This window comes from Lathamus discolor, chromosome 1 (genome assembly GCF_037157495.1).
Source record: "Lathamus discolor isolate bLatDis1 chromosome 1, bLatDis1.hap1, whole genome shotgun sequence".
NCBI lineage: Eukaryota > Metazoa > Chordata > Aves > Psittaciformes > Psittacidae > Lathamus > Lathamus discolor.
The window spans coordinates 155,436,199-155,461,989 of NC_088884.1; the positions used below are offsets into that span (position 1 = coordinate 155,436,199).

General features: G+C 38.6%; 1 protein-coding gene across 3 annotated transcripts in view; it reads right to left on the minus strand.

The window, feature by feature from the left end:
- Positions 1–4,001: 4,001 nt before the first annotated feature.
- DOK7 (docking protein 7) overlaps positions 4,002–25,791 on the minus strand; it is a 63,030-nt gene continuing 41,240 nt past the window's right edge. For 2 of the 3 annotated variants that reach the window (XM_065660170.1, XM_065660163.1), the window contains exons 8-12: positions 20,450–20,492; positions 10,521–10,586; positions 9,391–9,462; positions 5,924–6,076; positions 4,002–4,221 (exon numbers count right to left, since the gene is read on the minus strand). In XM_065660170.1, coding sequence (XP_065516242.1) covers positions 4,085–4,221; positions 5,924–6,076; positions 9,391–9,462; positions 10,521–10,586; positions 20,450–20,492 — 471 coding nt within the window. In that variant the 3' untranslated portion in view covers positions 4,002–4,084. Of the gene's footprint in view, positions 4,222–5,923; positions 6,077–9,390; positions 9,463–10,520; positions 10,587–20,449; positions 20,493–25,791 lie in introns of those variants that run through there. The other variant, XM_065660179.1, reaches the window with a different exon arrangement.

Genomic DNA, 25,791 nt, shown 5'->3' on the forward strand with positions numbered 1-25,791 from the left:
TTAAAACCCAGACAACTATTTGTATCGTTGGGCAATTAAATGCCTCCAAACTCCAGCCCTCCATCCTGCAGCACATGTTAACTTGGAGAAATTCCATCACCCAAATGCTTGCATATAAAAATGTCCCATAAGAGATTACAAGCAACACCATAAAACCCACTGAAGTAGCAGTAACATTTGGCAATAACCTACTGAGTAGGACTATTAGAAAGAAAGAAAGAGGTATGTCGACAACACTGTAGTGTTTATGCACTTGCTAACAGTGTGCTTTCTTACCCTTGAGAGCACCATCCCCAAACTGGCACTTCTGCCATGTTAAAGTACTTCAAGAACATCTTACAGAAGTATCAGCCACATCACATTGTTTGGTTCTTCTGGTAATTAGCTCCTCAAGGGCAGAAGGAGATCTGACCAGTAGAATGCTATATTAAAAATGGCAAAGCCTCTGTTTTTACCAGCAGAAGTTACAAGACACATTTATCTCCAAAAGTGGGAAAGATCTTTCTTTTTCGGGGGGAGGTTCAGATCTCTGAATCTGGAATCATCCTATAGCAATCACAAACTGTATTTTAGACCATTTATGCACAAGTTTTATGCAAGGCTTGAGGATAAACCTGTAACTATTTGTACATTAGCAGCAGTACTAGAGGTAACCCATGGAAGCTACACGGTGAGCACAAGCCCGCTCATAAGATTATGGTTTGAATTCCTTTTTCCCCAGTTCGCTGCTGGAAGCTGGAAGCACATTGTTTTGTTTGTTTAGGAAAGTTTTCCATTGCTGTGAGCTCCTGTTGCTCAAATGAGAAAACTTTGATTTCTTCAACAGAAATATCAAGCCTTTAATTTGACGAGGAGGCCTCTAAGGTACTACAAAACCAACAATCTGCCCATTTTTAACAGGTGCAACAGTAGGGTTTGGTCTGCTTAAGCCTCCTGAATACAATTTAGTGCATGAGAATATGAAGTGAATTTGAAAAGTGAAAGTAATTTCCCATATTTTTTCTATTCAAGTGAAGTAAAAAAGGAGAAACAATTATGTTGACATTATGATAATCATGTTGACATTAAAGAGTCTATAAATACCAATTTATAGCTACATTATTATACAAGTATAGCTACATTATCCATGTAGCTAATCCTAGCTGAAGCTACTATGACATACACAAATGCATGTGCACAGAGAGCCATGTGCATGCACAGATTCACATCCCAGTTCAACTTGAAAAAAACATATTTTTAAAACTGGGACTCCCTGTGTAAGGTCAGCAGCAATCTGATGACTTTCACTGTTGTGTCAAATCTTTACCTGTGCTGCAAGCCCAGGATTCAGTGTAACTTTGAGCAATGTACACGAAGGCAGCCTTTGTAGAGAACCTGGTGTTTGCTGGCAAATAGATTTTTTACAACAGAAATTTTGCAGCTTCATTATGTAGCTGCAAGTATTATATGTAGCATATGTATCACAATGGAAAATGCTGCATTTCAGTGCATCAGGCAAGCTATGTTCATTTTAAATATTAAATATTATTGCCTATTAAATAGGCACAACGCAAAGAGATATAACCTTGCAAGTACTCTAGTGGAGGATCCTTCATTGCGTAACAGTTCAGTTTGATAAACCTGGTCCCAATGTCCAGGGCATTCCAGTTGCACTGAATATGTGTTTACAGAGCAGATCCCCACTGTCCATTTGTCAAATCAGAAAACTCTTTTAAACTGGGAACTGCAGACAGATTTTTAGCAAAGAATGGCCATGTTCCCAAGTCAGCAAGTGCCTACATGGAGTTCGACATGAATTGAGGATGAAGGAGGACGTGGGTAAGGAAGCAAAAGTTAACAGTGCAAGCAAGATAAGAAGAAACTGGAATGTGCTAAGATACAAAACAGTGAACTGTTAGCAAGTTTTAAAGGTTAAGGTCCCATACGCTTATTTGATCAATACAGCATACTAGTTGCTATATGCTGCAAGAATATGTATCAAAGCATAATATACTAAGCTATTGTATATGTATCCATTTATAATACAGCAAGCTATTGAAGATGTATCTAATTATACTACAGCAAGCTATTGTAGATGTATCCAAATATAATACAGCGAGCTATTGTATATGTAGCCGTAGCTGCTGTGTGCTACGAGAATATGTATCCAATCTTAATAGAGCTAGCTATTGAACATTGTATATGTATCCAGTCATAATACAGGAAGTTATTGCATATGTATCCGATTATAATACAGCAAGCTATTGTAAGCAGATGCAGACAACAGTATAAAAAAGATAGATGCTTTGTAACAAATGGCTTTTGTCTGATCACATTGATCTCTGACAGAGTCCATAATTTTTTCTGTGGCAGGGAAGCTCATAAGAAGTATTTATTTTCCCTTCAGAAATACACTAGGCTGATAGACAGAAAAGTACATCTTAGCACAGGACAGATGACAATGGCAATTGTCAACTCTGGAACACATTTTATTTCTTTGAGACATTTCTGGTATTTTACATTACTATTGAGGCTACATTCAAATAAATTTCTTGGTTGAATTCTGCCTCACTCTCATTCTAAATCATTTAGCGAAACCCTCACTGACACAAAACTCGCCAAATTATAACACATATCTCAAAACCACACTCAGGCTGTGGTATTGTATCTTAAGAGGACACAGTCAAAAAACCTTAATACCCAAGATACCCCATAACTTCTGGAAGCCAAAGCTGATACGTTATCGCAGGGCAAAATTTTGCTTTCTTCATAAGTACACTGCCTTGTTAGTCTAGTGTCTCTGCCATAGCATTTTATTTAAATAACATCTTGTATCAGGACAAATACATAGAACACAAGAACTACAGAGACAATGCAACACAAGAAACTAAGTCAAGTTTTTAATCGTACAATTTCACTGTACAAAAGCAAGATGTCACAGACTTGTGTTTAAATCTATATTACAGAATAACATCCTGCTGTGCCTCAATTCTGTAGCATCTCTGAAGACACCATCCTCTTGCACAGAACTGATTTTATGTTATTTAGGGACAGCAGAAAATTATTCAGTGAAAGTTTTAGATTCAAGGTGGATTATTTGCTTTTGATGATGGCTTACATTGGGATAGTTTTAGAGATACAAATAAAGGACTCTGTTTTCCAAATGAATACCTTCATTTTGAGATATTCTGTGTGAGAAACATGAGACCTGATTTTCAAAGTGATACACACCTTCAGCTCCAGGAAAATTGCCTAGAGTTGTAGGTACTTAGCAACTATGAAGTCAAAGCCTATGTTTTGACACAGTATTTTAAGAACAGAAGCACACAAAATGTCCCTTCACATTGCTTTGGTTTATAAACATAATTAAATTAAATAACTTGTGTGTGCTCTTGTCTGTATGCGTACACATATGCATCCCTGACACAGCAACTTTTAAACGTGAGCGACTTTAGTCAATGCTGCAGAACTCTTGGTGAGGTATAAAACTGAATTACCAATAGGTAAAGTTAAGCGTGTCCATAAACAAGCATATAAATTGAACAAAACTGTGCCTGCAAAAAATCAGGCACTGAGTTGTCTTGCTTTTGTAAGAGTCCATTCATATATTAATAGAGGTTTTACATATATTTTATACACTCAAATATATACATATATTTTATCAGTAATGTGTGCTTACACACATACATACGCACACATGAAAACATATGTGTACACTTACCACGCACACGCTCACATTCCCTTATCTGCACACATTCGAGTTCTTTAGTTTTAAAGAAAATGCCACCATTTAATGAACACTGGAATTGGTTCCAGATTCTCCAGGACTTTAGAATTATAGAAAAAGGTAATTTACATCTGTCACTGCATATGAAAAACAGATAAAACTGGACTTTGCAACCAAATTAAAACAAAAAGAAAGACCACACACCTGCTTCATGCTACCAGCTTTCCAATTAGGAATCAAGATATTGGAATGAATCTGGTATAAATGCGATAAGCAATGGCAGCATTTTGTACAAGTATTTTTTACAATAAATGTGAATCTTTTGGAAGATAAATTAGTACCAGTTTAGGGTGAGCAAAAAGTCCTTTCCTAGACAGGTCACTGCTGAGCCCCTTTCTTCTTCTGCTCTAGCTCCTGCAAGCGTTCCTCCCGGCACTGAGCATGCTGCGTTCCCACCTTGTGGGCTGTCTCGGTGGCTGCAATGTCAATCTGTGCATATCGGGATGATCCACTCCCTGAAACACCAAATGAAAACCTGTAAAACACGATACCCCTTGCATATTCCTGGGTAGAACTGATCCAGAGCCTTCATAAGCCGAATACTAGTCCATAAATGAACTCCTAGTATTAGAAAACACCTTTGGTAGGGCAGTTGGTAAGGATTCTTCCTTGTCTGGATTAGGCATGTGAATGTCTAAGATCAACGATCTTCAGCCTCAGACAGAATGACAATTTAGTTCAATAACAGGCGATAAGGGAAATAAAAGCTGCTTAGCCTGTTCAGGAGTAAAACAATTCTACATAGGCACAGACACACAACTCCAGAGTCTGGAGAAACCTTAGTATGAAAACATATAGTATTTATGGTCATTAAAGGCACCTTTGAAGTGATACAAGTTGAGCTCAGGAGAGTAGTTGTCATTTAGGAAAGTTTATGTCAATTTATGGAATTTGTCTCTTCATTCTTAATGCCTTGGTTCTCTGTCTTTAAAATGAAGATAAAACATCACTTTCATAGCTCAACAAGATGTGGTACAGAGAGCTACACTAAATTTTCAGAAAAGCTTAGAATTACTTAACTAAAACCATATAAACACAAAAAATATGGGAAAAGTGCTGCATTTAAAAGCTAATAAAATTGCTCAAATTAAAAGTATAACAATTAAAATCTCAATAGCTAAAAACTATACATAGAAACTCATCAATACGAAAGTTGAGCAAGTAAATGTCAGATCCTTTTACATACTGTAGAGGGGGATAAAGTTCCTGTGGTGCACACAAAGAATTTGCTGGGAAAGACAGTCTGGGTTATTCCTGCTTCAGGTAAAGGCCCACTTCTGGGGTTGCTTTTCCTCAGGGACCTGGATATACTTGGTGGGTAATGTGGGAAGATGGGGAAGTCCTATGTGTACCTCAAGGGGACTTAATCTTGTGGGAAAACAGCCAATGAACTCAGATGCATGCTGTTGCTATATAACGCTTTTATAGCCCACCAGGTAGATGTCTTCAGGTTACCAGCGACTGACCCTTCCTTCCCTCCAATCATCACCCCACCAAAGAATGAACTTTGATGAAACCAGACAAGCTTTCTGGAAGGATCAATGCATCTCTGAATGGCAACACATGGTAGCTATATTGCCTGTTTATGTGCCAATTGTCCAAGTTAAGCATTAGAAGTAAAATACCTAGATACAGACAAATTAATAGCTGGCTGCTTCTCTGTAGCACTTTCACACATCCTCATGGAGAGCAGGTAGAAGAACACCGTGTTCTTTTCTTAAGCATTTGCTGCATGGCTCCAGAGGCAGTAACTTCAGGAGCAAGCCCTGTGCACCTACACCCACAGCCCTGTTTCTGAAGCCAATCAAGAAAAAAATTAAGTGTAGTTCTAATATGTACATGAAAATCTTGAGAACACGAAGCAAATTACTGTCTGTCAAGCTGCACAGACACAGAAATGTTCGCTTCAGAAGGAGTGCATATACAATGCATCTGTCAGAGGGATACATCGTCTTATAGAACCTCACAACTTAAAAAAACTTTTCCAAAAGAGTTGGCAATTACAAAAACTGCCTCAGAATCACATCAGGGTTCAACTCTGTTAGAAAGAGCCTATGGGTAGATGAGAAATAGATGAGAAATTCAGATTCTCCATACCCTATGTATTCTGCATTACTGCATCCCTTGCTGTTTATATAGTACTATAGACTTCCTTACCTCTTATGCTTGTGCTATGTTCTTGAAGTTCCAGTTCCATGTAATGAAGCTGTTTTTTGGAAGTGGGGCTGACAGGAATATTAACATAGGTGGCTGCCTCGCTGTGGGGTCGATCTGATGTAGGGACATCAGCTGAATAACCTACCGCCCCTTCTAAAACAAGTAACATGTTATTATAGCCACTGTTTGCAATGAACAATGATCCATTTCATAAAAACACGCTGTTCCATCAAATGTTCTGAAAGCTATCATTCAGCAGCAACAGCTCAGCTTGCCAAACAGTACATTTCTGTCATAAATGAGACACACAGAAGACTAAGGTTTCTACCTAAAAAGATCCTGAGAGACTGATCAAGTCAGGATCTATGCAGAAGACCACAGACCACAGCCACTGCTGTCATTATGTTGTGACAGAAAGCAAACTATTCAGAAGCAGTGTATGCAGCTCTACTTCACAAGACTTTCAACTTTAATTCAGGTTAGTAAAGCCTTATATGAATCAATCTCTTCTGGAAAGATGTAATCTATTGTATCACCTGCAAGAGAGCAACCAAAATCAGAAGTTCGGAAAGTATGCTCTGAAAACAGGGACTGAAGAACTGTTGCAAGAAAGGGGATGGCAAGCTTGAGGAGACAACATTGACAGATCCCCTGTACTGAGCTAAAAAAGGTAGGAATGATGCCTGTGAAGACAGACCAAGTAATGAAAGAGTTTAATTACAGCAATAAGGTAGATTAGACAGTGGAAAACCTTTCTAGCAGTAAAGATCACAAGAACGCAAGAGGAAATCCCTCAGAGGCTGAAGTATTTCTAGAAATTTCAAAACAGAAATAGATTAGCACCTACCAGGAAACAGGAAACAAGAAATGGGTCTCTATAAAGTGGTTCTGGCTTAAACACAACGTTTTTGTGTACTGGATGAATTCTCAAGACCTCTTCTAGCCCTTCTTTCAGTTATTGTAATCTCATCAAACGTGAAAATAAGAGAGGAGGTAGAAGGTTAATGCTCCATTCACCGACCAGACGGGCATTCCAGCTTTCAATCCTTTCTGGGTGTCAGGCACTTACATGCAGTTTTTCAGTCCATGAATACCAAGGGACTTCCCAGAATTACCTGGGCTACAGGAGACCCAAACACAAACCTGTATTCCTTCTGGGCTTGGGCAAGGCTTTGAGTCGCATTTAATTTTCCTACTCAGCAGGCTCTTAATCACCTGCCTGTCCAGTCCAATGGAAGTTCTTAATCTGAAAACACTTTCTGCTGTTAAATTAATTTGAGACAGAAGAGTGCAGAGGAAAAATTACATCCATTTCAGCACAGGAAAGAATGTCTTCTTGTATCCAACCAACAGCTGATGTGAATAACCATTAAAGGGAATTTTTTCTTCTTCTTGAACTGTACTATGAATAGCAGAGATAGATAGCTCATACAAGATTGGGCAACAGGAAGAGTTGTCAGAGGCTACAGCAGTTTCCAGGATAATAGAATATCTCCAGACTTAAGCTATTTAAATCAAAGGAGTCTACTATGCAGCCAAAATTTTAAAAGCAGAGAAAGTTGGCAAATTTTCTGACAGCTTTTCATAAAGAAAACATAGGAACATCCATGAAGTAACCAATCATTTTTCTGACAGTCAGGCTTTGAGTTGTTGTTTCAAAGCCAGATGTTAAGAACAGAATGAAAAGGGGGAGAAAAAACAAAGGGGGGGGAGGGGGGGAGGAAGACAACACAGAAGAAATGTCTGTATTGTCATCAAACATAATTCTCAGAAAAAGTTCTCAATTATTCTGTCTAATGTGTTTCAAAGGAATTTGGCCTGACTGCGCCAAAAAGCATTCAGCAGAACCACAGCATTGAAAACCTGCATTCCAAATTAGAATCATAGAATAGTTAGGGTTGGAAAGGCCCTTAAGATCATCCAGTTCCAACCCCCCTGCCATGGATAGGGACACCTCACACTAAACCATGCCACCCAAGGCTCTGTCCAACCTGGCCTTGAGCACTGCCAGGGATGGATCATTCACAACTTCCTTGGGCAACCCATTCCAGTGCCTCACCACCCTCATAGCAAAGAACTTCTTCCTTATATCCAATCTGAACTTCCCCTTTTTAAGTTTTAACCCGTTACCCCTTGTGCTATCACTACAGTCCCTAATGAACAGTCCCTCCCCAGCAATTGTTAAAGTTGTAAGCAAATGACAAGGACTTAAGGACTGATACAGAGTCATGAACAGTCATGAAGGAAAAGGTAATTTTGAAGTCTTTCTATATGCTGTTAAAGTGACTCATCAGGAGTTAAGTGAAGTGTCCTCAATGCTAGCTAGCTTGAAAAATAGCAAACTTCTCTATAGAGATAACTAGTTGAAAGGTTTCAGGAAGCTGGATGTCATACCTGATGCAGACAAGCCAAGTGATGCCCCTAAGAACTAAAAAGCTGCGCAAGGAGAATAACATATTAATTGGTAGAGCTTCGTGCAAGAAAAGCACAAGAAACACATGGAACAAAAAACCCTCAAAGGAAAACAAGCAAACTAAAAAAAAACGCCAACCACCAAAACCAACAAACCAAGAACAAAGTTGGGCAAGCTGGAATGGAAAGAAAGGAAAAGTCTTCTTTTGTGCAGTCAGTACTGTCTTAATAGAAAATGTGCTTTCTTTGTGAGCATAGAAATACTCGGATTTTCATTTTTTCCTTCACTAAAAAAACCACACAAAAGAAAAAATCCACCAAATGTCATTAGACACACACAAAAAAAAAAAAAGGCTTATATTTGTTTGAAGATAAAGGTTTATTTGAAAAGCACAAGACAGTCAAAAGCTCCTACTAAGAAACCAAATCATGCCAAGTGCCATGGACAAAGTGCTTTCAGCAGTCTCTTCTGGGTGGACACAGGTAGAAGATGTTTACAAGAGGGATCACAGGACCAGCATTTGAAGTCATTACAGATGAAGAATTTGAGAGAAAAACAGACCAAGTGCATGCTCACAACATTCTGAAAGAGCTGGTAGAATATCATGATTGCTTAAAAGGAAAGAGGTAAAAGGTAGGAAGAAGAAAAGACAGTTAAACAAGTAACAGGAGAAGAGTAAAAAGGAAAATGCAGTGGCACTGAAATCAGAGGGAAAAGAAAGAAAAAAAATAGCATAATATGGGAGAGAAGAAGTTAATTTTGAAACTGGTGTTTCAGCCTTTCTTTCAGCAACTGTTAGTTATTCATATTTTCTACCCTATGTAGACACCATCCTCAGAAATGTGCAATAAATAATGCAGGAAGAAAGCCAATGCCATAGCACAGCCCCAAGATTAGTATGCATGTGTGTGCGTGTGTGAGCACGCCTGTAAAGCTGACATATTTAAAGGGCAACACTTCAAAAATAAACATTTAGAAGAGATCACAACAAAAAAGGGAAAGGAAAAAGCAACAGTGTCCCCTGATGCAACTGGCTGCAAAGATCTGTACTCACCCAGTTCCTCAAGGCTAGTAGGAGTTCCAGGTTCTGAAGGAAGTGTTAGCATCTCATAGCCGCCTTTAGGACCTAGAATACAGGAACACTGTCAATGGTTTTGGACTTAGGAATTTGCAAGATATAAACAAGCATATGGTTTTCTAGTTTTGACTTGTAACCTTCTAATCTGAATAATCTTAGAAAATATAAACAGTGGCTAGTGTTGACTTTTCTGTAGTGGTGAAGCCAGCATTTTCTAATGAGTGTAACACAAGGAAAGAAACATTAGGTCATTTATACAGGTATTCACACTGAAGGCCACTGAAGTCAACAGTGTGTTTTGCTGTACATCAAATTGGGAGCAAAGCTGTCTTGAATGCATGAATCAGGGAGAAGTGAGTGGGTGATCTCAGGAGCATCTGGAAGACTCTTGTTAAAATTCCACCTCCAGTGTGATGGATAACTTCTTGATTTCTGACAAAGCTCTGTAGGAAACGATTAAACTAGCCTTTCCAAAGATAACTGCTTTCCAGGTGCAAATCGGCACTTTGCAAGAGGCCAGGCTGCACATCATCAGTCTTTCCAGAGCACTAAGCTGAAAAAAGATGCCCATGGTCCTCTTTAGACCTCAGTCTCCACTCAGGTTCAAACAAGGCAAGCAAAAATGCTTCATCCACAGAATTAACATATTTGGATTTTTTTTTTTTTTAATTATAAGCACTCATAAATTTATCTGCTGGTGTTGGGTTTTTCTCCATTGTCACAAAGTAGTACCTTTAAACGTGGTGGGGTTTTTTTCCCCACCGTGTCATTGCTAGGGTACAGGATTTCTCATGGCCTGAGGTGAGATTTTTCTGGTGGGTGTCCTTTGTTAAAGAGCTGGCAGCACTTAACTGCTGTGAATAAGATTACTGCCTATGCTCTGACACTTATCTCATCTGTCACTGCCTCTTCTAAACTTATCCCATCTGTCAATGCCTTTCTAACAAAAACCCTGCAAAGCAAAAATCCCAAAGAAATATGCAAGTCTTACAATAGGGAAGCAAGTCACACGTTACCTTTAACATTTTCCGAAGTTTAAAATAATTTAAGTTTAATTTAGCTTAAATTTACATGCACACACATACTTCATAACCACTCATACTTACCAGCTTGGAGACTGTGCCCTCTATGCACTTTCAAAGACCCAGAAGCTGCCATGACAGAAGCACCACCTGTTTCCAGAGAGAGAGATTCATATTAAATCTAAATACCTGATGCTATTATTAGGTATCTGCTGCACATCATCATTTTTAGCAGGTGTTTCTGAAACATCAAGAAAAATTTCAATAAGAATTACGAGTCGTTGGTCTTCCTTTCCAACCCTAGCTATTCTGTGATTCTATGATTCACTTGAGCAATATTTTCTCCTAAATTCTTTATGCTGAGGTTGTGATATTATAATCTGATGTTGTTCTTTAGAAAGACAGGATACCATCTATAAAACTCCAGGGTATTGGCTTCCCTGGTTTTGGTGAGTACTGCCTTACTCACAGAGGTAATCGTCTTCAACTGAGAAGTAAAATAGCAATGAAAACTGAGTGGGGATTTGACTTTCCAATCCATAACTTAACTTCAGCAGCCACAGCGTTTAAAATTTTCACTAAAATCTCACCACACTGCATTCAAAACCTGATAAAGTTCATGGGAAGGACTATATCACATTTCAGTAGTCCACTGTCCACTTTTAGACCTGCATGAACTGGGGCAGGGTGAAGAGTAGGCAAAGGATCTTGCTTCCATGGGATTTGACTCTAGGTCATAGCTGGTCCTTGTGAAATACCATTCCAAGTTTTACAGCCAGGAAAGCTTTACTGAGGCATGTCAGTCTCCTTCGAGGTGGCACAGTCAGTCTCCTTTCCCCAGCCCTATTCAGATCAGCAGGAAGCTGTCCCAGGTATAGTAGGAGATGCAGAAGGTTGAGGAAACAAGAGCTAGTGATTCAGAAGCCTATAGAGTGGTACACATCTGGTGTGGTTTGTCTACATATGTACATCCCTTCTTTATTTAACCAGAAAGTAATCAGCATTATACCTACCTGTTCAGTTAGCAATACCCCTATCCAGCCATGAATGCTTTCTCTCTACTGTTGTCATTGTGAGCACCTTAATCAAGGTGAGTGACATTTACTTCCTCACAGTAACAATTTTGAGGGAACTTCTTGTGCAAGTAAGTGGTACTTAACAGAAATAAGGTAGGAGGCTGTAAGCATGAGTAACCCTGCCACTGGTGACAGGGCAGCTGTGCCATATGCTGCTGAGTGTTGGGGATCAGGTATAAAATTAACACCCTCTCCTAAACTGATGAATAGTCTCCAAGCACGTGAGACGCTTCTCTGCAAATTGTTTCTAAAATAGTGTCCAAAAATTGCCATAATTCTTATGCAATGTGAAGAAATTCTATAAGAGAAATAGAAGTCTCAAATACCTAAGAGAATGGCATGGCCTAGGAAGCTAAAGAAAATGGCAATTTCTGACTTTTTTCCACTGTATAAAGTATGCATTCATACTTTTTTCCCCCTAAATCTAATAATTTAAAAGCTTATGAAACTATTCTTAAACTTGTATGAAGTAAACCTAAATAAACCCCACAGATTATTTCACCAAGGACAATGAATTAAAGAAAAATAACAAACACCTATTTCGAAGTACACAACTGAACTGAAACCTTTGGTTTGTAGTGCTTGGGTACACAAAATAGAAGCATATATAGGGTAATCCAAGGGTACACAAACACTTTTCAAGCATGTCATACTGAGAAACTGATTTTGTATTTTAACAAATGGGATCAGAATGTACAACCTTCACATAGTAGGGTGAGTAGTTCACCTCTGAAAACTGACAGCTGATAAAAATAAATGCAAAAATAGGGCAGACCTGGCCTGGCTGATTTAGTTATATTTTCACTGTGACAGGTTTTCCTTTTTCTTACATCATAGCATCCTGTCTCTGCATCATTAGGAATATCAGAATGCACTTTATGCAACTAAAAGCCTTACCTTACTTGAAGAAAGACTGCAGCTTTATACTAATTGCAGCTTCATCACAGAACTAGTGTGGGGTGTTTTGTGGGTTTTTTCTTCCCCAAAAGCTTGATGTAATCCAGCACAAATCATTCCAGAGGAAATATGACTATTTAAGCAACATTTTTAGGATTTGTGTAAAGCGCACAGGACAGGAAAGGGGATTTAAACCACTAAATTATTCCAATCCATTTATGGTCAAGCTGAAGTTTTCCCATTTGGAGCTCATTTGAAAGAACTATGTTAATGATTCAGGATTTGACCTGTTGCATTTTCCTCATTTTCAAATCTGGCAACTAAAAAATATTTATATTGTCAAATCTCTCACGGAATTTTTTTGAAGCTTTGAATTGCGTTGTATAAACACATGCCAACAGAGATCAACCTAGATGTTTTCTTCTTTCATCTTTACGGCTACCGTATAAGCTGGTTCACTTCTCATTTATGAATCCTAGGATAAAACTTGCAGAAATGGAAAAAGCAAGATAGCAAGACAGATTTTAGAAAACATAAAATATCCAGCAAGAGACAGATGCTCCTTTCCAGCATTCTTTTCATCTTACAAGGGATTGTTAAGAGTAATTTCTTTCAGTTTCCCCTGCCATCCAGCTCTGTGTGGCTGACTAGCTCAAGTCTTTGTTAAAACTGAGTAGCTCATCAAGAGAGTTATTTCTGTTCTTCTATCCTCAATGTGTAAGAGGAAGAAGATATTTAAAATGTGACAAAGTGAAAATAAGCGGCAGAATGTTTTGCATTCCTACATATGATTAGACTCTAATGTCTGATGTATCTCAATGAAGACAAGCACTGTTTGAAACATTTTTCTAACTCCTTAGTTATTTCTTTTTGCCCACTCATCAAAAATAAGCACAACTTACAGCACATATGCTACAAGAAAGAGCCACCAAAAACCTAAAAATGAGAGGGAACATGGAATATTATGAACTGATCCCAGACAGTTTACACTTTCAAATACGGTCACCTAGACACACGCAAGGCTACATCGCCTTTGCTTCTTACTGCTCAGCCTGTACTTTGACATCACAGAGTAGGTCACAGACTCTGCAGGTCTGGGCTACTAAATGTGCTGACAAAGAGTCAGGACAGAAAAAAACCCACTGCGTTCTGCAATAAGGTATTGTTGAACTAAAGCTAACTTTATTACAAAGTACTTTGATCCACTCAGCCAAGCAACATTTCCATGTCCTCCTTTCAAAGCAGATATCTTGCTTAAAAGGGCACCCAAAGCATAGAGCTACAGGTTGATGGTAGGTATTTTCATATAAATGTAGTAAAAGACTTCCTGGTGCTTTATAATTGCCCTGTAAAACTTCTCTCAGTTTGTTAGGCTTCAGTTTTCAAAGTGATTTCATATATTTTGCTTCTATACACATGGAATTATCTGCAAGACATAAATGCTGAAGAGGATGCTTAAAAATGCTTACTTGCTCTACAGATTTCACCATATTCAGAAATGCATACTGTCTAACAGCCAGTTTCAGAAGTAGCAGAATCACTCAAAACTAGAAATAGGTGCAAAAACACTCACTGTTCAAATATTGCTCTACAAAGAGGCCTGTTTAGTGTGCTTGAAAGAATCACAGAGGATCTAACTACCTCTAGCTATTATTCATCTTCCCATGTGGTAGGGCCACTCCAACCCAGACTTCCATCTTTAAAAATGCTGAAGTAAAAATGCTGAAACTCAGCGCCTGTTATTTGAAAAATATACCTAAAAATGCTTTACATACATTTACTCCAAAAATCTTTACGCATCTGGAGCTCGGGATCTGCACTGGCCAAGAATGAAGGTCACATAATGTGTTTCCTTAATAGAAAAAAAACCAAACCAAACCTGAAATAATCACTATGTTTGAAAATAAGGTTCCTCACTTTGTGTTCTAGAAAGCTGGTGTATGTAATTTCCTGGGATTTCAGTGTCAGAAAAGGCATGGAGAAGCAAATCAGGAATACAGAAAAGACAGGACTTCTAGTCCTGTGGCATGGTCACTATGGCATGGACTTACCACCATGTGTCACCCCAGAACATAGGATCATAGAACCATAGAATAGTTAGGGTTGGAAAGGGCCTTAAGATCATCCAGTTCCAACAACACTGCCATGGGCAGGGACACCTCACACTAAACCATCTCACCCAAGGCTCTGTCCAACCTGGCCTTGAACACTGCCAGGGATGGAGCATTCACAGCTTCCTTGGGCAACCCATTCCAGTGCCTCACCACCCTAACAGGAAAGAATTTCCTCCTTATATCCAATCTAAACTTCCCCTTTTTAAGCTTTAACCCGTTACCCCTTGTCCTGTCACTACAGTCCCTGATGAAGAGCCCCTCCCCAGCATCCCTATAGGCCCCCTTCAGGTACTGGAAGGCTGCTATTAGGTCCCCACACAACCTTCTCTTCTCCAGGCTGAACAGCCCCAACTTCCTCAGCCTGTCTTCATACGGGAGGTGCTCGAGTCCCCTCATCATCCTCGTGGCCCTCCTCTGGACTTGTTCCAGCAGTTCCATGTCCTTTTTATGTTGAGGACACCAGAACTGCACACAATGCTCCAGGTGAGGTCTCACAAGAGCAGAGTAGAGGGGCAGGATCACCTCCTTCGACCTGCTGGTCACGCTCCTTTTGATGCAGCCCAGGATACGGTTGGCTTTCTGGGCTGCGAGCGCACACTGAAGCCGGCTCATGTTCATTTTCTCATCAACCAGCACCCCCAAGTCCTTCTCTGCAGGGCCGCTCTGAATCTCTTCTGTGACCAACCTGTAGCTGTGCCTGGGATTGCTCCGACAAACCCCTTCCCCCCTGAGGCGGCTACACCCATCCACTGAAAGTCAGCTAATATAAGAGTGGTTGGGTGCACGGGGAGCATGGCGGCAGGCATTAGGGTTAGTGAGACTGGAGTCTCCCTACCCGCCACGCAACAGGAACCTGCTGGATCTACTCAGCCCCGAGGATGAAGCAGCAACATTTGGATCATTCACTAGCAACTGGTTTCACCACAGTGGCTTTATTTTTCCTCCTCCTGTTGGGCCCCTGGTAATTCAGATACCCACTAAGGCCAAGGTTTGCCTTGTAAACGCAACAGATATTTTCATCAGCTTCCCTTTTCTGAGCTCCTATTTTTCTTCCCTACAGAATTATTTTGAGTGCACTTATAAAATACAGCACAATCAAGAAAAAGCATGCCATATTATATAGCATGGTTCTAGTAATCAGTTTCTCATTATAATAATGCTCTTCTATTACAGTGTTTAGCCCTATGACGCATGACATATTTATGATGGACACTGTCCAGCACATAGTCCTTTCCTGGCTCAACCACAGTATACTCTGAAGAGCTGACAGCACATTTCCTGAAAGAAAAATATGAATTATAAATTATTTTCAACCTAAGCAACAACAACAAGCACAGTATGGCCCAGATTCTTCTTTCTCACTGCTCTCAAGTAATTCCTTGAAAGCTTACTCCTAAGCATGAAACAGAGGTATCAGGCTGCATAGGTTCACAATAAATATTTTTAAAATGCATGAAAGCCTATTTTTACATCACAAAAGCTAAGCTGTCAGGCAGCTGAGTTCATTTTCAGCACCCATCACCTGTTATATACTTAATTTCATACCTCCCTACTTTGACTCCCTATCTACCTAAGAAAAAATTAATAGAGATACCATGATCATTATCAGCATTCAGTTGACATTTCAGGAAGGGCATACAAGGGCATGTAGTGATAGGAGAAGGGGTAATGGCTTTAAACTGAAAGAAGCTAGATTTAAATCAGATATTAGGGAGAAGTTCTTCCCTGTGAGGGTGCTGAGGCACTGGCACAGGGTGCCCAGAGAAGCTGTAGCTGCCCCATCCCTGGCAGTGTTCAAGACCAGGTTGGACGGGGCTTGGAGCAACCTGTTCTAGTGGAAGGTGTCCCTGACCATGACAGGGGGCTGGAACTGGATGAGCTTTAAGGTCCCTTCCAACAGAAATCATTGTAGGATTCTATGACTGTGTAGGTTTGGTATTACAAGTAAAGGGGCTGTAAGATAGCAAGAGTGTCTGTTGCAATCCTAATGAATTTGCTCCTCTGGAATACAAAAAAATGGAACTGGACACACACACATACAAAAAAAAAATAGAAGAAATAAGAATCTAAGAGTCACAAAAATTAATATAAATTTAACACATTTATTTAATATTAAAGTATGCTGCTTCTATGAGAGGACATTTGTTGACTTATTTTCCCAGCCAGCAATTTTTGTAATGGTGGAGCCTGCACCGCAGAAGTACAAAGAGATCAAACCTCCCACTACAGAAGTTTAATCTGAGTGTTGAAATGCCAGATTTGTGCCTGGATCCTGGGAACGCCTAGGCAATCAGCTCCCTGTGTCTAACAGGAAAGGACAAAAGGTTCTCACATATGGCACATAGAGGCTGCATGGAATGCCTTCTCCATGGACTGCAGTGTCCCCAAGCAATCCTAAGTGTCCGTTCCTGCACACAACTCAGCTTCTCCAAAGAGGAGTCTTGGGATTCAGATAGTTCAGTTCACTTGGAAGGGTTGGCAACTAAGGACAGAAATAGTGGCATTTTTCCCCCTTCACAAAATAACCTCATGGCCTAAACATCATTCATAAACCAGGAGAGCTGTAACAGAGTTCTACTCAATGGAGAAAATACAAATATTTTGAAGGACAGCATGAAGACATGATCATAGAATAGTTAGGGTTGGAAAGGACCTTCAGATCAGCTAGTGCCAAGCCCCCTGCCATGATAAGTAAGAGATGGAGGCTCCTATATGAGCTGTTGCAACAAACAAAAAAGGAGCACAAGGTTTGTATAACAGACATAAATCACAGTGAGAAACACCACAACTGTGAGGAAATACATTCTAAATGTGAGAATAGCAAAGCACTTTGGATGATTCAAAGTTTTGGTTAATGATTTTTATTGCAGAACATGCTAAACAATCACCTGTCAGACATACACACAAAAGTTTGTTCAAGCTCAGGTCAGAGGCTTGAGCTAGCCATCCCCTTCAGCCTGTTTTTTCCCTACAGTACTTTGATTTGTAATACCAGAAAGACAAGGACAAGCTCACGATTCTGTGAAAGGATGTCCTGGCTTTTAATGTACATCTCATTCACAATCTCTTAATTCAAAACACATAAGCAACTTGTGAGAAAAAGACCTATGTACATATCTCTGAAACTGCATCATGTAGATCATGCTATAGAATATCTTAAGCATTCATGAGAAACTCTGTGTATGTCCCATGAGAACTTCTTAGACCAAATGTACTAAACCTAGGTGCCTCCAGAATCCATCAGTCTCAGAAATCAGGAAATGTGAATAGCAATTTTGAACCTCTATCTTGTCATGGTATTTTAAGGTCCATAATAACCATAAATGCAGCCTATTATACTTAAGAGCAGGCATTTCCACATCATAAAACCCCAAAGAATCCATTACCTTGATCTGTAGTACAAAGCTATAGCAGTGGGAATACTTTCCTCCTACAAGTGCAAGCAATCTAATTCAGTCTCTCTTTCTAATCAATCTTTACAAAGTTATTTATAACAAAGGCAACCAAATTATTTTAACCAGAATTAAATGATTCACCACAACTTGGGTTTTTTTCCATCTAGTAATACAATTCAGAATTGTTGCTGCATTTATGAACACTTTTCAGCCTGCCATTAGAATTAGACACATTTCTCTGAAGTTGCTGAGTCTATTCCTCAGCATATATAACTAACAGTAGAAATAGAATATCATCACCCACATTCACTACCAACAAACTGAAAAATATTTAATCAATTGATCCTGACTCTTTATCTCCATTTCTTGCTACAGAACTGAGGCATTTAAAATGAAAAACATTGTACAGAACATGTAGGCACTTATAGCACTGAAGAAGAGAGCTTGCATTCATACAGTGTATTTGAATGAAAATACAATACAGTATTTTCTGTGCCAAAAAAGAAATGTGTTTATCACTAAGTGGACTGCTACACTAGAAAATATTATAACTGTGTATTGGGTCATTGTACAATTATTCATGACTAGTGACATCTTGCCACGTACGTGCTCAAGACAGGTTTCAAATGCAGTTACTTCAAATTAGCATGCGCTTATGTTTCCTCAACAAGGGATTAAAAGTTCATAATAGAGAAACACAGGGAAGTTTTAATGCTGTTCCTTTAGTCCAATAGAGCTGTTCTCAGTGAGCTTCAGTTAGTGGCTTGGATTAAAGATGGTGGAAGTAAAACATTCAAACCATGTAGTATTATTTTGAAAGCTTTACAATGCCAAGTTTAATTATACTTGAAACGGTCACATATACAAAAGCCAACACTTTAAAATGAAATATCTAAGGACAATAAAAGTACAAGGAGGCAGAGAAATCATGGGTTTGTGTTCTGAAAAAATAGTGTAGTATTGAAGAATAAAGTTCTACAGGTATATGAGAACATTTGGGGGATGAAAACCCCACAAAGATAGCTCTGACTTAGTCCCTGGCTTTGGATGCTGGATTTGCCTAAGGGAAGTATTCAATTCTTTTCTTAAACGATATTTCCCCAGTGTACCAGACATGAAAACCCACTCATTTGAATTTCTCCAGCCTTGTATCTTCCTTTTCCATTGATCTTAAAATCTCTCCTGAATTTCTACATTTTCAATTTGCTTACTGATAAGTTTTATCAAAACAGTTTCTTTATCTGCATGAATAGCCTGAGATTAAGTTTTTGTCAGATATTGTTTGAATCCACAACTAATTTGCCACTGAATTTAATGTAGAAATAATATTGTGCCCACCACTTGCAGCTATAGACCCAAGACCCCGTGTATTTACACAGACTTTAATCACAAGTGCTCTGGTTGCCTTGAGTTGATTAGAGGAATAGAAATCTGAGTACCAGAAGGAAGGATAACATTAGAGATAATGATCCAATTTGTGCTTCTACTTACACCTCTATAAATCAAAAGTAATCCCACTGACTCAAATGGAATAACTAGGAGCAAGACCTGCTAAATGCTTCTGAGACAGACAAAGTAATAGAGTTACTTATAACCTTCTCCAGAGACACCTCCTGATCCTAGGTATCTCACTGGATTTGTTCACACAAGTATCAGTCGGCTTTACTTCTTCACATATTTGCACAGGTTTTTAAAAGTAATAAAGAAACCCAAGCACAAAGAGCTCTTTCTTGACTATTTGAAGCAGGCAACTTGAGAAATTTAACGGATCTGATGAATTATCAAGTAAGCAGTTTAAGGAATATAAAAGCATTTAAGAAACTAAACAATTTTTTTGCTTGGATCTCTCCAAGGTCTAAGACAGAGACAGTAAACAAAAACAAATTATTATGAGATATTATCTTTAAAGTAATATTATGGTACAAATGGTGCCAGACCAGTTCGGCGACATTAGACAGAGGACTCCCGATGACCAACACATTCTGCTGATAGGCAAGTTACAAGGTATTCAGCATGTTACCTTTTCCTAAATAATCTTTCCAGGCCAGATACTCAGCTTCCTCCCTTTACCAACTTTATTAGTTAAACAGCAGTTCTACCAACATGAGAGAGGCATCTCCATGTTGCCCCTGGTAAGGATCTACTCCTGTGGGTTTGTGTTATTTGGAAAATTAGGTATTCACATTGAATATTTAAATCAAGTTCCCCCTAGGTGCAAATATAGCCTAAAAAGAGCACTTTCTTGACAATTTTGGACTCCATAATTAGAAAAAGCACTAAACAACTTTGAACCTCTTTAGATTACAAAAGGAAGGGAAAAATAAATACATTAATCTTTGAAACAAAAATTACTACAGATTACAATGTATTTCAAATTTGTCAGTCATGAATTGTGGGAGCAAACCAACCACAACCATGATGCTTCTCAATATAGTATTTAGTTCTGCTTCCATAAATGTTCTGTTTCTCTCATCACAATTTGAGTCTAAAACATTATTCTTTAACAAAGCAAATAACTAAATGGCTCCTACCTGGTGTAGCTGGTAAGACTCCAGACTGCAATATTGCTGTTCCCTAAAGAAAACAGAAAATTTTAGAATGAAAAATCTCAAGAAAAGGAAAAAAGACTTCAAGCAATATAGGAAGAATGGCAGAGAAATCACTCCACCATCACCAAAGCTTAACAAGTTGGTTTAAAATCCAGAGCAGACAAAAAGCTGCTCAGACCTAAAGGTGTTCAAAACATGGGACAAGTTACCAAACCTTCATGTACCTTAGTAAAGGCCAACTAACATGGCTTTGGATGCACTGCAAAAACTGTAACAGGCATGGTGAAGCTTAGCATTATTAAATCAGTTCTGAATTAAACAGAAAAAGTAAGAAAATTCAATATTCAGGGGGATTTGATATCAAGTTGGAGTAACAGGATTAACATATATATTAAGGCCATGTCTATATTTGCCTAAAATGGTAGAGTCTGTAGGCAGATTGAGTCCTGGTGTACTTCCGATTCAGCTCCATAAAACCAACACGAAGGTTAAATTGACTTCACGCTGCCTACAGATCCCACCTGTGGCATGAGAGTCTTTTTCTAGAAAAGCTTTCTGCTATCTAAGATGTTTCACACTGTTTGTACCATGGTTACACAGCGGCAGCTGGGGTTCATCAAAGCGGTCATGCACAGAGTACCAGTGTCCATTCACACTTAAGAATAAGTTCCAAAACATTCTTGCAGGCCAGGACTCTCCCCAGCTATACTATCTATGTCATTCAAAGCTGATCTGGAGGATACTTTGGCACTTCCATCTCCAGATGGTATCAAGGCTGCTCTTGCACTGCAACGTTAAGGTGGGCTGTGAGGTCAGTCTGGTCTGCCAAAGATATCTACCACTCTGCCAAAGAAATCTTTTATTTCTTCAATCTGGGTGAGAAGAGTTTTCATCATGATTCATCCTCTGACAAATAAACGTGTCTTCTGGGCTTTGAAGTGGAAACTATTATATACCTGTTGGAGCTGAGCAATAACACTGCTCAATTCCAGAGCAACCAAAGTACATTTCCTACTGGCACAGGACAGTAACTTTCTTCACCTAAATACACAGACTTGTGACCTGTGATAACTCTCAGTTTCCTTTGCTTTCTTACGAAGTGGTGTCTTTTCAGATACGCATAAAATTTTACATAGGCATTACATATGTCTTCCCCCCCTACAGGCACTGCATGACTTCCCAAAATTTCTCAATAGCAAACAAAATAGATCACTTATTTATTATGCATGCAGAATTTCGAGCTATACTAATTCCTGCACGTTTTCTTAAGATGAATGTTTTAAGATGTAAAGCTCCTTATATGTGACCATCACAAAAACCTGTCAGTTAGCAACTAGATTCAACTTCAGGTAAAGTGGTAACACTTTCTTTGGTTCTGATGAGCCTTGCAATATACCAGAAAAAAATATTAGAGAAGATTACACTGATTCTGTTTCAGCCGATAGAATATTCATTGAAAGAGCTTACTTGGATCAGCTGGGGAGAGGTAAGGTTGTTTCTTTTTGTAAATACAGTTTTGAAATCCACAACACAGAACATCTTTCAGCAATGGAATAACACACAATAGACAAGAAGTTTCCACCTGATCCCATTGTAAACATGGAATCTATAGTTTCAGTATTTACTTGAGCTTTTATGTTAGCTGCATGCTTTCATATGAGACATTGAATTCAAGCAACTGTTTAAAGTCAGAGAGGGGAAGGAAATCAGAATCACAGCAAAGATTTCATTTCTGAAAGAGAAAAAACATCCCACAGCATTTCAAAAAAAGAGCATTTTATTAATTTAACCATTGGGGATGGTATTTGTTTCTCTAGTTACTGTGTGCCACCACAGAAGTCACTGCTTTTACTGGGGAATATGCAGAAGTATCTGCACAGACAGAGGACTTTAGAGTCTGCTACAAGCACAATTCTGCATATTTAGCTAAAAATATTTTTCCCTTACAATAGAATTATGATACTATTTTTTGGTTGTTGTTATTTATAATAGACTTAAAAAATTGTGTGGTTTTTTTTTTCCTGTCACCAGTAACATATCAGGGGTTTACTAATACAGCATACTAAAAAATAGCTTCCCTGACTTTGGTTATGTCTGTGGATGTAAAGCAGATTATGAAGGTGAGAGCTGCTAGCTTACTTAATGGAGTAGGAAGGGGCAGACTGCAGCGCTGAAATGCATAAAGATCAGATCTTGCTAATAAGAAAGGATCTGACAACTTTGCGGCATTTTTTTATTTTGCCTTTATATACAAATCGTTTCTTTGGGGGAGTGACTCGTGGAGTTTGGGGGGAACTGTTTCTTAGTTCAGAGAGTCAACCAAATATTGTTTTGCAAAGGGAAAATATTATCTTTATCTTCCTCACCTTTGCCTCTAGATTCATCAGTCTGCACAGCCCTGCTGTCATTCAGGGCATGGGCCTGATGCATGAAACTAGATAGCAAGCTGGAAAAATATTTTTAACTTTCTTTCCATAAATGCATTAACACATCAGAATATCCCAACTTATGGCAAAGACTTGAATAGAAATAAAGGATAGAAAGCTGAAAACCTGAAAGGAGATTGAAAGTTTTCTGAAGAAAGAATAGCATTTTGGTTCTTTATTGCCAGAGACAAGTCCTCTTTCATCATCGCAGATGTTATGAGCAACAATAGCACAAAGAAACAAAGAATAAACTGAATATTTTTATGATGTGTTTTTCTCACCATATAGCAAAGTTGCTATTTGCAAAATAGTTCCTACTTGCTAAACAGCTCAGCTCCCCCTCTAAATTCAAGTTAACTATTCGATTTACTTGCAAATTGAGTTTTGCTGGTTTGCCCTTCCCTCAGTGTTGCACAAGTACAGCAGTTCTGCAAGAATGAGGATTAAAAAGTCAGCAATGCCAAACTGCTAGAAACATTCAGTTGCAGAGATATTTTTTTAGTGATGTGCTACTTAATGCAAGTTAAAATGAATCAGTGGGACATTCTGTCCTGTGCATGAGAATCCAAGCCATCACTTGTCTTTTTTTCTGTGCATACTATATGACATGGAAATAACTGGAAATTAAAGAGTGATGATTTTGTTAACGTAGGTACAGTTTGTTCAGAAATGGAGTCTTATTTCATGCCTGGAGCACGTCACTCCTATAAAATAAATTCTAACAAGTTTTTCATAAAAATGTGCAAAATAGATGAGAAAATTTATAAAGGCTAGATATAACATCAAATAAATATACTTTTAACATTATTATTGGAAGATTAGATTATACTTGACAGAGATGCAAGAAGGCAAACAAGTTAGATATGTGAAATTACATCAGATGTGGGACTGATAAAATACATTGAAATTATGGGGAATGGTGAAAGAAAACAAGTAATGAAAGAATCAAGCATGATTAAAAATCTGAGTATCAGATAATAACAAATACAGTCTTTTGTTATAATGTGGCTTTGCCAGCCTACAAGATTGTTGCCTTCATTTACATTTAAATGTATCCTATTATTTCTGCAGGCCTCCTGCTGCAGTCCTCTAAGGCAGAGATTTCACCAACTTACAGTAGCTACCACTGAGGCAACTCAGTAGAGAGAATGGTATCTTTTTAAATTCTACAAAACTCAGACAAAACATGCTTTTGTCTATAGGAGAAACTTTTAAAATTATTATGGCATCATGTACAAATGCAAATGCATGGTTTTCAAATTCTAAGTATAATACATATCTCAACCGACCGTACAATTACACCAAAGAAGAAAAGGGGTAAGTGACCTCACTCAAATAGTACGCTTTTGTTATGCCTGCTATGATATTCTGACAATAAGTAACAAAGAGAGTACCTAAATCCTGCATATCTCATAATATTACTATTGTTAACGTCTATTAAGTTAAATATCTTTTAATGTAGATTCTTTTATCTGTGATGCAAGAGCCGAGTACTGAAGTATGTGATGCATGGCTGTTAGTTCAAACAACCTCATCACTACAACACCCACAGTAAAAGGATACGTACCTCTTGTGTATCACACATCATGAACTACATGTCCAGGGCTATTTTAACTCTGGTAATGATCAGGCTACTGCCAGATGACATTCATTATGTTCTGCTTCCAAATACCTTAGGTATGGTCCAATGATAGATGTTAGGAGAACCCACTAGTTTGATATGCTGGATGATTAGTCATAGTTTAGCTCTATTGCCCTAAACAGCTAAACAGAACCTAAACCTTGGCATTTATTTCTGTGTGTGCAAACAACCATCATAGTACATAATCCTTTTCACAATCAAAATGGGATTTTCTATTTCTCTGTGTATATTTAGTATATCTTTTTCTTTCTGTCTATTTTTCTTTCTTTTAAAGTTTCATTTTATTTTCTTTTAAAGTTTCATTTTATTTCAAAGTTACATTCATGTTATATTTCATGAAATATGGGATTTACCTGAGCAGTTCTCTGTTTAGAACATTACCAGACACAAATGATGTCCCCTGTAAAGAGATATTACAAGCAGTATGCCTACCTTTCTCTATATACTCAAACCACCTTCCAAGGACTGCAAACCAAATCCTGTTCTACAGCTGCTAACAGGAGTTTAAGTCTTTGGACACGAGACTTGTCCCAAAGTCACAGTGTAAGCTCCACAGCAAGGATCAAAGTTACTGTACAACACAACTTCCTATTTTTGCCAGATTCATAGTGGGAAGAGGACTTTAAAACTTCTTTGTAAGCTTACTTCCACGGAAGGAGCCAAGAGCTTCTGAGCCAGATGGAAGGAAAAAAAGAAAGAAAATATTATCTTAAGTCTAATCCCTCCCATTATTGGCTCTAAGCGTATGAACTGATAGAAAATTGTTCCAGATAAAGCATGCATTTTCAAAGAACAAAACCACTTTTGTTTCATATTTTTCCTCCTAAGGAGGAAACCACACTTCCAAGAAAAAGCAGATCAGCTCCTGTAGATTGTAATGCTGAGCTGGGCTCCACCATCACTGGCAAGAGGAATGAGATGCCATTTGCCTGATAACTGTCAACATTTCAGACACACCTCATCAGTCACAGCTGATGTAATTCTCTTTATGTATCTTTAGAAATAAAGCTTTTCTTTCAGCTCATCTAAGTTTGGCAGCTTTTTATAGCTCCACTTTTCTGAGCCTAGTAAGAACTGGAGTTCTCACTACAGGAAAGACATGGACCTGCTGGAACGGGACCAGAGGAGGGCCACAAAAACCACAGGGATGCAACATCTCGGAGCACAGGCTAAGAGAGCTGTGCTTGTTCAGCCTGGGGGAGACTCCAGTGAGATCTTATTGCAGCCTTTCAGCACTTAAAGGGGGCCTGTGAGAA